The 14,103-nt window shown below is 50.9% G+C and overlaps 6 protein-coding genes across 6 annotated transcripts; 4 read left to right on the top strand and 2 right to left on the bottom strand.

Moving 5' to 3' along the window:
- Positions 1-21: 21 nt before the first annotated feature.
- Positions 22-1,651, top strand: BDZ99DRAFT_500528 (uncharacterized protein). The gene is made up of 2 exons (XM_033723726.1): positions 22-440; positions 494-1,651. The coding sequence occupies exons 1-2, from the start codon at positions 310-312 to the stop codon at positions 1,323-1,325; spliced, it is 963 nt and encodes a 320-aa protein (XP_033574248.1). The 5' UTR covers positions 22-309; the 3' UTR covers positions 1,326-1,651.
- A 783-nt stretch (positions 1,652-2,434) lies between these two features.
- BDZ99DRAFT_478787 (uncharacterized protein) lies at positions 2,435-3,472 on the top strand (the record flags this gene model as incomplete). Its single annotated transcript, XM_033722190.1, has 2 exons — positions 2,435-2,443; positions 2,519-3,472. The coding sequence occupies 2 exons, from the start codon at positions 2,435-2,437 to the stop codon at positions 3,470-3,472; spliced, it is 963 nt and encodes a 320-aa protein (XP_033574249.1).
- Positions 3,473-3,935: 463 nt separating this feature from the next.
- Positions 3,936-4,492, top strand: BDZ99DRAFT_522901 (uncharacterized protein; the record flags this gene model as incomplete). The annotated part of the gene is made up of 2 exons (XM_033725744.1): positions 3,936-4,256; positions 4,316-4,492. 2 exons carry the CDS (start codon positions 3,936-3,938, stop codon positions 4,490-4,492), a joined length of 498 nt encoding a protein of 165 aa, XP_033574250.1.
- A 17-nt stretch (positions 4,493-4,509) lies between these two features.
- Positions 4,510-8,666, bottom strand: BDZ99DRAFT_77748 (uncharacterized protein). Its single transcript, XM_033728895.1, has 9 exons — positions 7,342-8,666; positions 6,251-7,055; positions 6,104-6,196; positions 6,015-6,040; positions 5,903-5,960; positions 5,395-5,856; positions 5,118-5,345; positions 4,860-5,066; positions 4,510-4,804 (listed from the first exon to the last, which is right to left on the bottom strand). The coding sequence occupies exons 1-9, from the start codon at positions 8,545-8,547 to the stop codon at positions 4,608-4,610; spliced, it is 3,282 nt and encodes a 1,093-aa protein (XP_033574251.1). The 5' UTR covers positions 8,548-8,666; the 3' UTR covers positions 4,510-4,607.
- A 702-nt stretch (positions 8,667-9,368) lies between these two features.
- On the top strand, positions 9,369-12,525 carry BDZ99DRAFT_447638 (putative MFS myo-inositol transporter). The gene is made up of 13 exons (XM_033718023.1): positions 9,369-9,796; positions 9,874-9,973; positions 10,023-10,131; positions 10,198-10,247; positions 10,302-10,390; positions 10,445-10,605; positions 10,657-10,782; positions 10,841-11,008; positions 11,058-11,141; positions 11,217-11,290; positions 11,345-11,510; positions 11,564-11,606; positions 11,660-12,525. Exons 1-13 carry the CDS (start codon positions 9,394-9,396, stop codon positions 12,064-12,066), a joined length of 1,980 nt encoding a protein of 659 aa, XP_033574252.1. The 5' UTR covers positions 9,369-9,393; the 3' UTR covers positions 12,067-12,525.
- On the bottom strand, positions 12,524-13,844 carry BDZ99DRAFT_536643 (uncharacterized protein; the record flags this gene model as incomplete). The annotated part of the gene is made up of 2 exons (XM_033726584.1): positions 12,810-13,844; positions 12,524-12,778 (listed from the first exon to the last, which is right to left on the bottom strand). The coding sequence occupies exons 1-2, from the start codon at positions 13,410-13,412 to the stop codon at positions 12,524-12,526; spliced, it is 858 nt and encodes a 285-aa protein (XP_033574253.1). The 5' UTR covers positions 13,413-13,844.
- Positions 13,845-14,103: the final 259 nt, after the last annotated feature.

The following is a 14,103-nucleotide window of genomic DNA, read 5'->3' on the forward strand; positions in this document are numbered from 1 at the left end:
GCACGATTCCTACCTGATCATCTCTCGATCCTAAACCATCGTCTCTCATCACTTTTCACACGCCGCGATCCCGTCCTCACCCTCTTTAACCCAGCCAAGTACGCCGCGACCACCCCAACACAACGTCGTCCGCACCAACAACGAGCTGGGGGACCTCAAACAGCAGCTTGAAGACGAAAAAAGGCTTCGCTCTGAGCTGCAAAACACCACCAACCTTTACTACGCGGAAACCAAGGCTGCCAATCCAAGCTTGAGGTCGCCTAGGGCCGTAGCTTGAGAAAGCTTAAGCGTCGGGCGCTAAATTGGGCAATGGGGACTTCCGACAGCAAGCCCTCCGAAGAGGGACAGGAACGACAGCCTAAGCCATATGGCGTGTCTGTCAATTCAACGATTATCACATTGAACCCATCGTGCCGCGCACTATACAATGGCATGATCAGGTATGATGAGATCACCGATCTGTTTCACTCATCACCCGACTAACCTTTCACAGCATTATCAAGAAGAACAAATACTCAGACCTTCTAGTCATTTGCGGAAGTGATCGGTATCCAGTCCATAGGGCCGTTGTCTGCCCTCGTTCGACCTGGTTCGAAGACAAATGCGAACTAGCTCTCCGCGGTCTCGATTACTCATCACCCGCCACGCCAATGAAAATTTGGCTTGAGCCAGGCGAGGAACCTCATATCATTGCGGCCGTTCTCACCTATCTCTACACCCTAGACTATGGCCCCGATGGACCAAGTCTATCCTTCGGCCTCCCTCACGATCAGAGTAGCATCCACTCCGAAGGCTCTACCGCGACAGACGTTCGCCTCGCATCTCCCTCACCCGACATCGATGGTGTAGACATCTTCTCTATACTCTCTGATGATCAAGATACAGACTACGAAGAAGGTGTGCGAACGCCGACATCGAGCTGGCGGCCCCAATCATCAACACCGTTTGCAGATGGATCGCCTCAATCTGCGAGCACCGACCAGACTCTTCATGACGACGGTGATCCAGGAACCCACCCAAATGCACTCACCCTCCATTGCCAGATCTACCTAGCCGCTCACCGCTTTGGCATTGCACCACTAGCAGAAATCTCAAAGGATAAGTTCACAAAAGCGCTCCGTGACAATAACTCCTCGGCCGACCTCATTCCGTGCATTCGCGAGGTGTATCGGCAGCAAAGCAGTAACCCGACTGCGTCTACGCTCAAACAAGACGTGATCAAAGCTGCAAGGTCGAGATTTCGGAAGTTGAAGGAGGAGGAGGGGTGGGAGGCGCTTGTGATAGAGTTTCCGGAGTTTGCGGCCGATATGCTGAGGGGTATGTGAGAGCCAAAATGAAGCGTTAAGGGAAATGGATGGGAGTAATCTGGCGTTTTTGTTTCGTGAAAGTAAATGCATCAGTCATTTCCACGCTACGGTACACGAATCGGGTCTTTGAACTTTTGCAGGAGATGGCAAGAAGTTTGTAACTTAGTTGGGGCAAATGGTGATCAACCCTTACAGTACTGGGTTATAAGTCTAGGCACACGGATTGATCACTGCTCAGCTCTGATCTTGATCACTTGACGCCACTGTGAGGAGCAAGCCAGCTAGTAATTAGTCAGTCAGTCAAGAGGCAGTCTAATTCTCACTACTTCAAACTTGACATCGCGACTAGGTTTTGAAATCATGGGGTAACCCCAAGCAGTGGTAAACGCGTATGCACAGACTTATTACGTGGAAACGAATACGTGGAACGACGAAGACCACCTTCTTAAGCAAATAGAGAGTCAAATCATTAGAGGAGGCACTAGGTTAGACAAGATATAGGTAAGTTATGGAATATAGGTGTAAATTTGGACAAGAGATAATTAAGGCGAATTTCAAAGCTTCATTGCAATGTGCATGCTAAGGCTAAGTGAACTGACACCCACGGTTCAAAGATTCAGTACCAAAGAGTCACTGCACATCTAATTCTGCTTCCGCAGTGTCGACATGAAGATTTCAACGTGCATTCAGGATCCTGAACAAGAATGAAGTTCATCAATTTGAAAAAACGGTAGATTAGACGTATTCGAGATCAAAGCGACGAAATACCTGCGGCAGATTAAAAGGAAGATTCCCCAAAAGAAAGGTTTCTACAACCCACAGTGAAGTGGTGGACGCTGTAAATTCACAATAATCCACTGAAGCCGAAGTGGTTAAAGTGTAAGGTGACAGGTCCTGCAACTTCCTGTTCCACTCCGTATCAGCTACGTGAATCCCCAGACTAGAAGCATTCACTCGTAGATTCATCCAGCTAAGTATATAATGCTTACAGGCTTGTGTGTTCCCCTTTCACAACCAGAAATCTCAAATCTCAATAACTACCACTCACCATCTACCACCAACCACCTACCGCCCGACCCCTATCTCATCAATCATTCTCAGATACTAAGCCGCAAAGCAGGAAAGTCATGACTACGGTAAGCAATAGAACTACCTACTCCTCGGCGCCACTGCTACGTCTTTCGTAAATTACTTGCTAACATGTCTTACAGTCTCCTCTGCTTGCGCTCCCGCGGGAGCTCCGCGATATGATATGGGGCTTCGCTCTCGAGGAAGATCCACTCGAGCCAGGATACTTCGAGGCCCTGGCCCGGGGTCGGTCCGAAAACCCGTACCCGTATCCCGAGAATCGACCTGCACTCCCGCGGGAGCTTCGCGATATGATCTCGCGCTACGCTCTCGAGGAGGATCCACTCACGTCACGATCTTCCACCGCCCTGGCCGAGGGTCAGTCCGAAAACCCGCATCCCGAGAATCGACCCTTCACTACCGTGAAGGCTCTCCTGGATCACCTCCCTGCCCTCTGCCACACTTCCTCCCAGGTCTTCGAAGAAACGACACCATTCTTCCTTTCCAACCAGACTATCGTCCTCAACAACACCCGCGAGATCGTCGCACTAGTCCTGCTCCTCAAGTGTATTCCCAACGAGGGCTTCAACGCCATTCGGCGTCTGCAGCTTGGAGGCGAAAATATCCTGCACCGATGGCGCGGCGCGAACATAGACTTCACCATCCTGCAGCTCTTCCCGAAGCTCGAAGCCGTCTTCCTCGATATTAGCAAGTGCTGCTTCGAAGAGCTGTTCGAACCGGCAACGGACTACTGGTATGTCCTCTTATACCTCGACAGAACTTCCGAAAAGCTGAACTTGAACGGCCTTTTCGAGTGCACTTTGAAGGAGGTTGTCGTCGTCCACGACGGTCGAGGCAACTACTCCGCCTATCTCAATGGGATTCTGCTTGCCCCAGGTGCGACGCAGGTCGAGGATGATGCGGGTGAGCCGACGAAGCTGGCGCACTGGATACAGAGCCAGTTTAAGGAGAAGGGCCGGGAGGTCAAGGCTACGACGGGGGAAGCTCCGTACTGGAGGCCTCAGTTTGATGAGGAGACTCGCGGTCCGACTATGCAGGAATTTCACGGATTTGCTGCTTTCTGGCCTTCTAATTGACGGCGATGCGAGCAGGGGCGTCTTCCAGGTGAATTGAAATTGGAAGGTTCACAAACTGGCAATTGCCTATATAGCAATTAGCTCCAGGGATATGAGAGTGGGAGGATCCATAATTGACGCTTAAGTGTATGGGCGTGCAATGCTATACTTCAAATCTGTGTACACTCGTCTGCCGCTGCATGGGGTGCACCCAGACGCTTTGGAGAGTGCATAGTAGTAAGCTAATAGCTTAGTAGCTTGCCTACCAGTAGAAACAGGCCGACATCCGCGCCTACTCGAACAGCACCTACTCCAAATCCAGTCTCACCACCCTCAACCCCCAAAAGAGCGAATCCGACAAATGCCCCAAGCTAGAGATCGAGATTACCCCCCACAAGTCCATCACCGACAACTTCCCACCCCTGTGCCACGTCTCCCAGCAGCTGCGCGAGGAAGCCACATTCCACCTCCTCCGCGGTCCCAAATGCTCGTGCTGAACAGCGGCGCGGCCATCGCCGCCCTAACCGCGTACCGCGACAGCGTGCCCAACAACGCCGCATTCGCCGCGATCCACGACATCCACTTCGGCGGCCACGACATCCTCTACCGCTGGCTCGATCAGGGTTCTGCGTGGGGTCCCGGGCCGCGGAACCCAGACTTCGCCCTCCTCGCGCGCTGCCCGCAGCTCGCGTCCGTCACGTTCGATATCAGCACCTGCATCTACCAGCACCTCGTCGAGATGTTTGTAGACGAGTGGTTCATTGTGCGTGGGCATATAGAGATGATCGAGAAGCTGGACCTGGGGGTATTGTTTGAGTGCCGTGGGTTGAAGAGGTGCGCTTTGTTCATGAGCGCGGGAACGAGTGGTTGGGGGTTCCGTATTTCATGTGGGATGTTCTTGCACACGGCCGTCCTTATGCTCAGAGGATTGATTCGGATGAGCATGTCCCGAAGGACCTGATGACGTGGATACAGGGGAAGTTTGCTGAGCCGGGTTTACGGGTGACCGTAGTGGCTGAGGCGAAGCAGGATGATGACTAGGGAGAGGTTGTAGGTACCAAGGCGAGGTATTTGGGCAGGTTTTGGCTAGCACTAGGGTGCTAGTGTGAACGGAAGCTCGAGGCTAGATAGTAGGTTCCGAATCTGGCAGAATTGATCAAGTATACGGGCTGCGCGGCTGATACAGTGAGGCCCCAGAACTCCGCGTGGACGGCGAACCTGCGGGAGCAAGGCTGTTGATTCGATGGAACGGTTCTGAGCTGCTAGAAGCCATGGAGCGCCTTGGTAGAGCGAATGGCTGCGATGATGTCGCAGTCTTGAGTTCTTCGATAACATTTAGGAATTCTAGTCGGTCTACATGATTTTCTGTAAGCAATGAGGAGTAACATTTGCGAATATGAGAACTTACGTGGACTATCTTGGAACGTTAACCCAATCTCAGAGTGGTTTTCTCGTTGCTCGTGATGATGTCGGGAGCCCTTTAGCTCTTTTGCCGAAGCCTGCGGTTGGCTCGCTGTCATCTTTCCAATGTCAAGAAGCGAGCCTCGGACTTTGTTGGATATAGTCAGGGTAGCATCTGCCGTCGAGGACGTCGAGATGCTTGTCATTTGGTTTACTGTGAAACCGTGAGTACTGGCGCTCGGCACATGCAAAGGAACCAACATACTAGTAGCCGTGGTCCAGAGCTTTTCGCCTTCCGTGTGGCTTCGGAAGGTGATCTGAGCTAAGGTACGTTTGTCTGAAGGAGTATTTACTAGTTTCTCCCACAGCAAAACGTCTGACGGGCCGTGTTTCTTTCTCCGCGGTGTCGGCCACCGCTTTGATTCTTTCGGGCGGGTTGTGGCGAAATATTTCAAAGTCCAACCGGTTAGTGCGGAGAGAAAGGCGACAATACCTATACACACATCAGCTACTATAACGAGATTAGTGGCGTCTATTCTCACCGGTTGTAGGATAAGGCAGAGTTGGCATAGGTCCTAGGGGAAAAGCGACATTCAAGGAAGTTTTGAGTTGCAACGCCTGCTTGAATCGCCCTACTTTGTCATGATCGACAGCTGGTTCACCTCTAACATCGGAATGATAAGTTGGCGTAGCTATGTTGGCTATTGTTAAGCTCATTTGATAGTCGCGACTTGGTGCACGAGGATCGCCCTCGGCATCGCATCCACGAAGGTCTAGATCTAGATCCTTGTACCGAATGTAAAGCTTGGAGGTATCAAAACCAGAGGGTGTATGGGTGGTAATGATTGCTATTCGATAATCAAGTATTCGGGAAGCGGCTATCTTTCTGCCTACATCGTAGATTCGAGCCTCTTGTGATGGTGATATCTCGACATCCACGCCGCTCCGGACAATAACACCATCTTCAATGGGGAATCGCAGACGACTGATGAGTTTGGAAGCATCTAGGATGATAAGTCGGCGGTCTTCGGGGTTAAAAAGGGGGCTTACCGATGCGATCTGCGAAGGTTAATGTCAATGTGTTATTGGGATGAAGTGGGTCATACATCTGAAGAAATTAGTACGGCATCAGAGAGGAAGAATATAAAAATGAATTGCATACCCAATCATACTGCTCGCCATAGTTACCTAAGATAGGTCAGTCGAACTCTAGGTGGGACTTGCGGAGATCCACTTGAGATTGCGTCTTACCGATTGTCTTCGATCTCATCTGATTGCAATCCGACCACGAGATAGTGACTTGGTCGCCGTCGACTCGATACGTAATATCCGCAAGAGGAAGCCCTAATTCTTGCGATCAGAAAGATTACAGTAGGATGGAAGCCATAGCAGACGTACAGAACGAATGGCAATGCCTTCTTGCGGGAACTCCGGTCGAATGACTTACGACAAGTCGTCGTGTCACCCACTCTATTTGGGGCATCTGTGCTTGCTCTTTGGAGCCGTTGTGACGGTTTGATTTTAGATCTCTCGCAGGAGTTTCATAAATTTGTACTCGAAGCTCAGGTACCTCGCATCGTGTGCAGATATCTGTTGCGGCGTCATTTCCATCGTCCTTCAAGAAAGAGGTGATGACCGCGTTGAATATATGCTGCTCCTCAGGCTGTCGAGCACATAGACATTCTACCTCAAAGCTTGCTGGCGGCGGGATTGGAGAAAGTGGGAAGGACACTACTGAGTCCATTGGCGGCGACATGGATTGGAGTTGCGATGCTCTCGAGCTCTGGCGAGAAATAGTAGACCCTTGAGCTGAGGAAGTCATAGTAGCATCAACGCTAAGACGGTTGGGCGCTTGAGTTATTGTGACCGAATTCTTTCCACTGCCGCCCCGAGAGTGCCTCGGAGCCTTCGGTGATATTGATCGTTCCCGAGACGATTTACTGCCGGGTGATATCGAAGTGGGTTTCCTGGCGACGTCTGAGAAGCCAAAGGCAGTGCGAGGAGCGATGCTGGATATCCCCAGGCCAGCGACCGGCTCAGTGGACAACGTAGGACTGTCCAGCATATCATTAGATACGACACTATCAAACCTTGTACAGCATGGTCCGATAAAGGACTCCGATGGAGTACGCCCGTGTGAGTGCTGGTGGATCATGTTGAGGATCTGTTCGGCCGTGGGTCTCTTTTCGGGATCTTCTCGAATCTAAAAGATTGTAAGAACGTGGATTGACAGTTCATCCAGCATTGCGAAAGCCCTGTATACACTTATTCTGCACTGCTGGGGCTAGTTCGATGATTTCCAAAATTTATCTATATGCGTAAGATAGCTCTTCTCAAATAGTTATAGAGCGCGCCTGGTGCGGGCCACGCTAATTAAACAGACTGGGGTGCGTTTCCTCCAGAATTTGGCAATAAATTCAAGGCTTCGGCCAGTGGAAGTATGTATGCACAGACCTTGCCGATGTAGAATCTTGTGTGAAATAACGTACCATCATAGTTACCCAGTCAAGCGGGGCATCATCCGGAGAGCTACTTCGGATATCGTCGAGCCACAGCTTGATCTCTTTCGGGGCGCTCCAAAACCCCTGCGTGCTCGTCCCTTCGCTGACTCGTGACAAGAATTCGTTCATATCGTCAAGAGCGTATCCTTTGATGACGGTAATCATTTCCAGGAAAACAGTACCTAGAGACCAGATGTCGGAAGATTCGTTCCTACTACCCTGGCCGATGACTTCGGGTGCGCAGTACCTGCGAGTATAGCGAAACACGGTACCTTCAGTTGTGCTGTGTTCGTCTATTGACCAGTCTCGCGATATGCCGAAGTCGCACAGGTATATGCGTCCTCCTCCGCTGATCAGCACGTTTCCGGGCTTGATGTCTTTGTGTCGCACTCGCTGGTCGTGCAGATATGAGATTGCTGTAGCCAAACAGCCAAAGGCAGCTCTCAGACATAGCACTTCTTCAGGTGGAAGAAGATGGTCCTTGTCTTGGCGTAACAGGACAGCCTTCAGGACTTGATCGGCAACGGGATTCAGGATCAGAGAGAATGAGTCGAAATCTGTATAGCTACCGACGTAACTGACTAAGTGCCTATGGTGCACGCGTTGTAGAACAATGAGTTCTTGCTCAAATTCAACAAGCTGATGCCGCTGTTCCTTGAAAGTTCTGCCACGAGCTATGCGTTTGCAGGCGAAGTACTTGCCTGTCAGTTTGTGCCGTACTCGTCCTACTTGAGCAGAACCGCCATGGCCGAGCTCTTCCAGCTCCTCGAAGTGCGCTTTGCCTTGTATAATATATCGGTGGGTATGGACGCCAGAGAGAAAGTTTGACTCGTTCATAAGCTCTGGTTTGGAAAGGACATAAGGCTGCAGACGTCGAAACTCATTTATGGATAGACCACTTGTGGCGAGAGGTGGTCCAGATAGATAGCGCGTCGATAGAGGCAGCCATACGTCTCCGATCTGCTCACGGACAAATACAAGGAAGACACTGCCGTCCTCGACATGGCCGAGCATGCGGAGAAGAGTATAAGTCCTCGGATTACGACTCCATTTTTGGATGGCATCATCAGGGTGCTGAGCCAGGAGATCCTTGATTTCCAGGAAGACGGTGTCGTCTATGAATTGCGGAAGGGGGTCCCTTGGGATCCAGTGGGTGAGCAGGTCCCCAATATCATCGCGGGCATGATCGTCCATGTCTTCGTCGGCGTTTCGGTATGTTCAGCCGCTTGTACTGGTAGTTGGACATCGGGCAAGGCCTCTTGCTCCAGTGTTGAGGACAATCGAGCAAGAACAAGAATGAGGTTCTCCCCGCGTCCCAGCTTGTGATGCCCGAGGCGATGAGGGACCTCGGGGAGGCTGTGCGCCGTGTGGCGGTCGTAATGTTGCAGCCTCACTGAACGCATGCGTGTTCCCGCATCACGGAATCAGCCAGGATGACAGCAGGCTGCATTTGTACCACATACCTCGTGTTTGACAAACCGCCACCGATGCCAATCACCTGCCGCACTCACCAGATATGCTCACCGGTGAGAACAAGGCATACAATGCCTTGCCATAGGAATCTCACCTCCCTGCCACTATCTATGGGGCTCCAACGTACTAATAGAAACGGATACACTTCCAATCTGCGTACTCCCCATTGACGCTGTCTGGGGTAGCCTCGCGAGCTTACCAGCCGTCTAAAATGCCAAACTTCTCTCGCATTTGGAACGCTGAAAATACTACAAAGGTATGAAGCTCCTCATGCAGTGGTAAACGAGTGTACGGAATCCTCTGATGAGGCACTGCAAGGCGGTGGCTCAAGTCGTTCAATCCGAGCTGACAGCACGTGAGCGGGAACTGTTGGGCTGCATATGATTTGCACAGCCTATCGAGCTTGGTTGCGTGTTGAGCACGCGGTACTCGGGGGCCGGAACCCGCAAGGCGTACTCCGCCCTGTCTTGGACACATCTCAATACCGATTGCTTCCTTTGCTCTTATAGTCACCCTGCCTTAATTTTCCTTACACCGCGCCTGTAAACAGACGTTGACTTTTGCACGATGATGTCCAGCATGCGTTCCCACATCTCAGCTACTGAAGGAGCCGGCAAGCCAAGGGGCGGGGAACGTCCTGATCGGGTGCTAGCGCAGCCCTTTTCGGGATGGACCCACAAAACCATGACCGACAGCATCGACGACTTCTTGAAGGCGTCGAAGCTCGATGACTATGCCCACTACATCCGCAAAGGTGCTTTTCTAGCACAATCGAAAGCTGCATTTCCCAAAGACCGGGAGCGGTCTGACGGCCTCACCCTGGAGCCTACCGAACGGCACTACCTCGATCTGGAATATAGCACCAGGAAGATTGACACATTCAAGCAGCCATGGAGGCTCTATATCCTCATAGCCTGTTGCTCGCTGGGCGCCGCTGTCCAGGGCATGGATGAGACCGCTGTCAATGGAGGTGAGAGTCATGAAATAGATACGACCATCTCGAGGTTATCCCAGTGTCTAGTAATAGCTGACACGCTTTGATTTCAGCCCAGATATACTATCAAGAAGCCTTTGGCATCGCCGGTAAAGATGGCTGGATTGGCTTACTCAATGGTGCTCCATATCTATGCTGTGCACTTTCCTGCTGGTAGGCCTTCTGCTTCTATTTTCACGACTAGTACGCTGACACCCCTTAGGCTCAACTATCCTCTAAACAGATTATTGGATCGTCGAGGTGTCATATTCTTGACTTGTTTCATAAGTTCTGCAACGTGTCTTGGTCAAGCGTTCCCTCAAACATGGAAGGTATTTCGCCATAACCTCACCGCGGGTCTTTGTCGTCTCTTTCCGCTCAATATTTGACCTTGATAGCAATTATTCCTTGCCAGGTTTCTGCTTGGATTCGGCATTGGGCCGAAGAGGTAGGTGGCTTTTTTATTTCAGATGGGATACATGTAGCTGACTTAGGAACTCAGCGCGACGATTCCGATCTATGCTGCAGAATGTGCTCCGGCGAACGTCCGCGGTGCTCTAGTCATGATGTGGCAGATGTGGACTGCATTTGGTCAGTGGCCTTCAGGCCCTCGTCCTCAGAATTTTATATTCTAATGCTTTGCAGGGATAATGCTAGGATATATTGCAGGTGTAGTCCTGGCTGGTGTTAGGGACGGCAACAATCCGGAAATATGCATCGTCGACCCAAAAAACGCCAACTACCACCGATCAATGCTACTGACCGCACGATGCAGCTTGAATTGGCGCTTGATGCTTGCTAGTCCGGTAATAAGAAGACCCCAATGTATGGAATCGTAACAGGCTGACAGTTTGTAGATGGTATTGCCGCTGATCGTTGTGGCATACGTCTATTGCTTGCCTGAGTCACCTCGATGGCTTCTGATGAGAGCAAGGCAAGGGAATAAGGCCAAATATGAGGAAGCTTTCCTATCGCTATGCAAGGTACACCTCAAAATACCGCACCAGCATTGTGTTGCTCAGCATCTGACTCTGATTTCAGCTTCGCCACACCAAACTGCAAGCCGGACGAGATCTATTCCTAATCAACCATCTTCTCAAAGGCGAAGAAGAAATTACGAGGAATAATAAGCCATTTACAGAGCTCTTCACATTGGGACGTAACCGCAGAGCTCTCACGGCTAGTGTCATTGTAATGTTCCTTCAACAGGTAGAGAACCTATAGCCCCATCAATGCTCGTCATACTAATAGTCTATAGTTCTGCGGAGTAAATGTTACTGCTTATTATTCCAGCTCCATTCTCGTACAATATGCCGGTTTTAGTAATCGGAATGCTCTGCTGGTAAGTCAGCACGTTTAAGTCATTGCATATAGAATACAACTATCTGTAAAATTGCTAATACACACAGTATAATAGGTTTCAATGGGCTTTGGCATCATAAATTTCCTCTTTGCCATTCCCGCCATTTGGACCATTGACACGTTCGGCAGGTAAGCGGCACCTAAAAAATGTTCTTGTAGGCTTTAAGCTGATATATCGACTAGACGCAACCTACTCCTCTCGACGTTCCCCTTTATGGCCCTCTTCCAGATACTCATGTGCATCGCGTTTCGATTCCGAAAGGGCTCCAATGCTCAAACAGTAATTGCAATTCTGGCCATGTATCTATTCGGCGTGGCATACAGTCCCGGTGAAGGGCCTGTGCCTTTCGTAAGCCTTGTCTAAACTACTTTCGCTTGGAAATCGCTAACAAACGCCCCTAGGTTTACTCCGCAGAATCAATGCCCCTCTACAATCGAGACTTTGGTAAGCCCCTTCTCTATCCCTCATAATCCAATCAGGACTAACCCAAAACACAGGAATGGGCATCGTAACATCCGTCTTATGGTTCTTTAACTTCTTCCTCTCAATTACCTGGCCCAAATTCGTCACCGCCTTCACTGCCTCCGGCGCCTTCGGCTGGTACGCCTGCTGGTGCGTTATCGGGTGGTGGATGATTCTCCTCTTCGTCCCAGAAACGAAAGACCTCACACTCGAGCAACTCGACCAAGTCTTCCAAATCTCGACGCGCGAGCACGCGGCCCATGGACTTTCTCAGCTCATGTGGTTTATCCGGCGATATATGTTCAGGAGGCGGGGAATCAAGAAGCCGATTTTCATCCACAAGGAGGACCCGGATGAGGTGTATATGACGGGGGGAAGTGGCTATGAGGAGGTAGAGGAGGAGAAGTCGGTTGGGGCGTCGACGGGGGTGATGATGCATTAGTCGATGATGTGGTGCAAAGGCCACAGTACCAACTCTCATTCACGCTCTTTAGGATTTCATATTTCGTCCGCTTTTTTGTTGATATGCCGATGACCCTGAGGCTGCGATTCGACACTCTGCGCAATTCAATGGCTAGGTATTCCGGGTAGCTCTCATGAGCTTTAGCTTGCCTCATGGTAGATATCCTTCTCTTCTCTCCTCACCCACTCAGGCTAGTAAACTAGCCGACTCTTAGGTCTTCTATATGCGTACATACATCTATTTTTTACTTCTCAAATAGTCTAGCGAGCTTGCGAGTTATTTGAGATGCTAGACTCATCTCATGTCACTCAGGTTCCTGTAAGCATGTTGAAACACCGAAGACAATATTGAGTAAATGTGTGCGGTACGTAACGGACGTATGTATTTCATTGAGCCAGCACGCTATAGCAATGGAACGTACGAACAATACGCACAATCATCTCTCGTACAAGCCCTCTAGATCCGCGTCATCACCCTTCTCCTTCTCCGGCAACGTCAGCGAGCTCACGCTCTTCTTCGGCGCGCCTAAGTCACTCGCACCTGGCGCATTACCATACCTCTTCTTCAGCGCGCTCAAGTCCTTCTCACACGACGCATTCCCATACCTCGACTCCAAGCCCCAATACTCCATATCCGTATCCTCCGCGCACATATTCGCTTGCGGCGTATCCATCCGCCTCCCCTCGGAAACCTAACCACCACATCCATCAGCTATCTCCAACCCATATCCAGTATCTCAGCTCACTCGCCTCATCACCACTTCCCTCATCACCACTTCCCTCATCACCACTTCCCTCATCACCACTCCCCTCCCCCTCCTCGCTTTCATGCGGATAGAAGTCCCGCTCCACCTTCTGCCCATTCCCCTGTCCCGCATCCCTCCCCTTCAACACAGCCACCCGCAACGCTCTCACCTCCATAAACCCGCCTTTGCGTTTCATAGGCGAAGCCGCTTCCTCAATATCCGCGTTGACGTCCTCGTACTCGTCGCGCAGTCGCGCTTGTTTCTGAAGGGTCTTTTGCAAGTCGGCTTTCATTTTTTCATAGAGCTCCAGATCCGCCGCTCTATCGGGATCGGTGGTTTGCTGCGGGATGGCGGTTGAGGAGGAGTCGGGTAGGTGGGCTGCGGACTGGGAAGTTGTGGGCCAGAGGGGTACTGGGGGGGAGTTCGGGATGGAGGGAGCTTTGGGTGGGCGTTCGGCTGGCGAGGAGTGTTGGGGGACTTCTTGGTCTTGGCCGGGTCCAGGCTTAGGGCGAGTCGGGGTGGATTTGGTAGGGCGTTCGCGAGATGCGGGTTGGAGGAAGTAGTCGATGTTTGTGGGCATTTTGGTCGTGGGGAAGGGGGGAGGATGGGGGTTGTAATTGTTTGGTATGAGTATTGGGGTTATGAGTGTGTGTTAAAGCGATGAGTATGTGTATTGGGTTTGTGAGTATGAGTGGTAAGGGTGAGGATGGGAGGAAGGGATGTATTAGAGGCGGGCATGCCTGCCATGCTGCCACTCGTGGAATGCACTTCCCTCGTCTCCATGAATCTCAGCCGGTTTCGCATCCATTGGTAGCGTAGGTATCTCTAGAGTGCCCTCAGATTACAATAATATGTCACAGATCCGTGTACGCCTTTCTGCCGCTGCTTGAGACTCCTCGATGCATTATAGAGACCTTGAATTTTGTTAATTGGAACATTCAGTAAGCTTGCCAGACCACCTCAGACAGTGGCTGATGGAAGTACACACTTGGTCGTGTTGTTCCTCGCTCCAGATTTCTATGGTCCTGTTGGAGCACCCCAAGCAGTAGCAGGACAGTGTACAGTACATAGATCAATGACGAGGCACTGTATGATCATATAATGAGAGAAATATCATGATATTTTGATTATGTTGAGAACTCACCGCATGATACCATACCATTCAGCATGGTATATCCTCAAGTCAAGCCTAGCACACCCAAGGCAGTCGCACGGATCAAGAAGATCCCTCAGTATGAGAAGAGCCCTACCAATCCATCCCTTGAAGCATT

This window comes from Mytilinidion resinicola (assembly GCF_010093595.1).
Source record: "Mytilinidion resinicola strain CBS 304.34 unplaced genomic scaffold BDZ99scaffold_14, whole genome shotgun sequence".
NCBI lineage: Eukaryota > Fungi > Ascomycota > Dothideomycetes > Mytilinidiales > Mytilinidiaceae > Mytilinidion > Mytilinidion resinicola.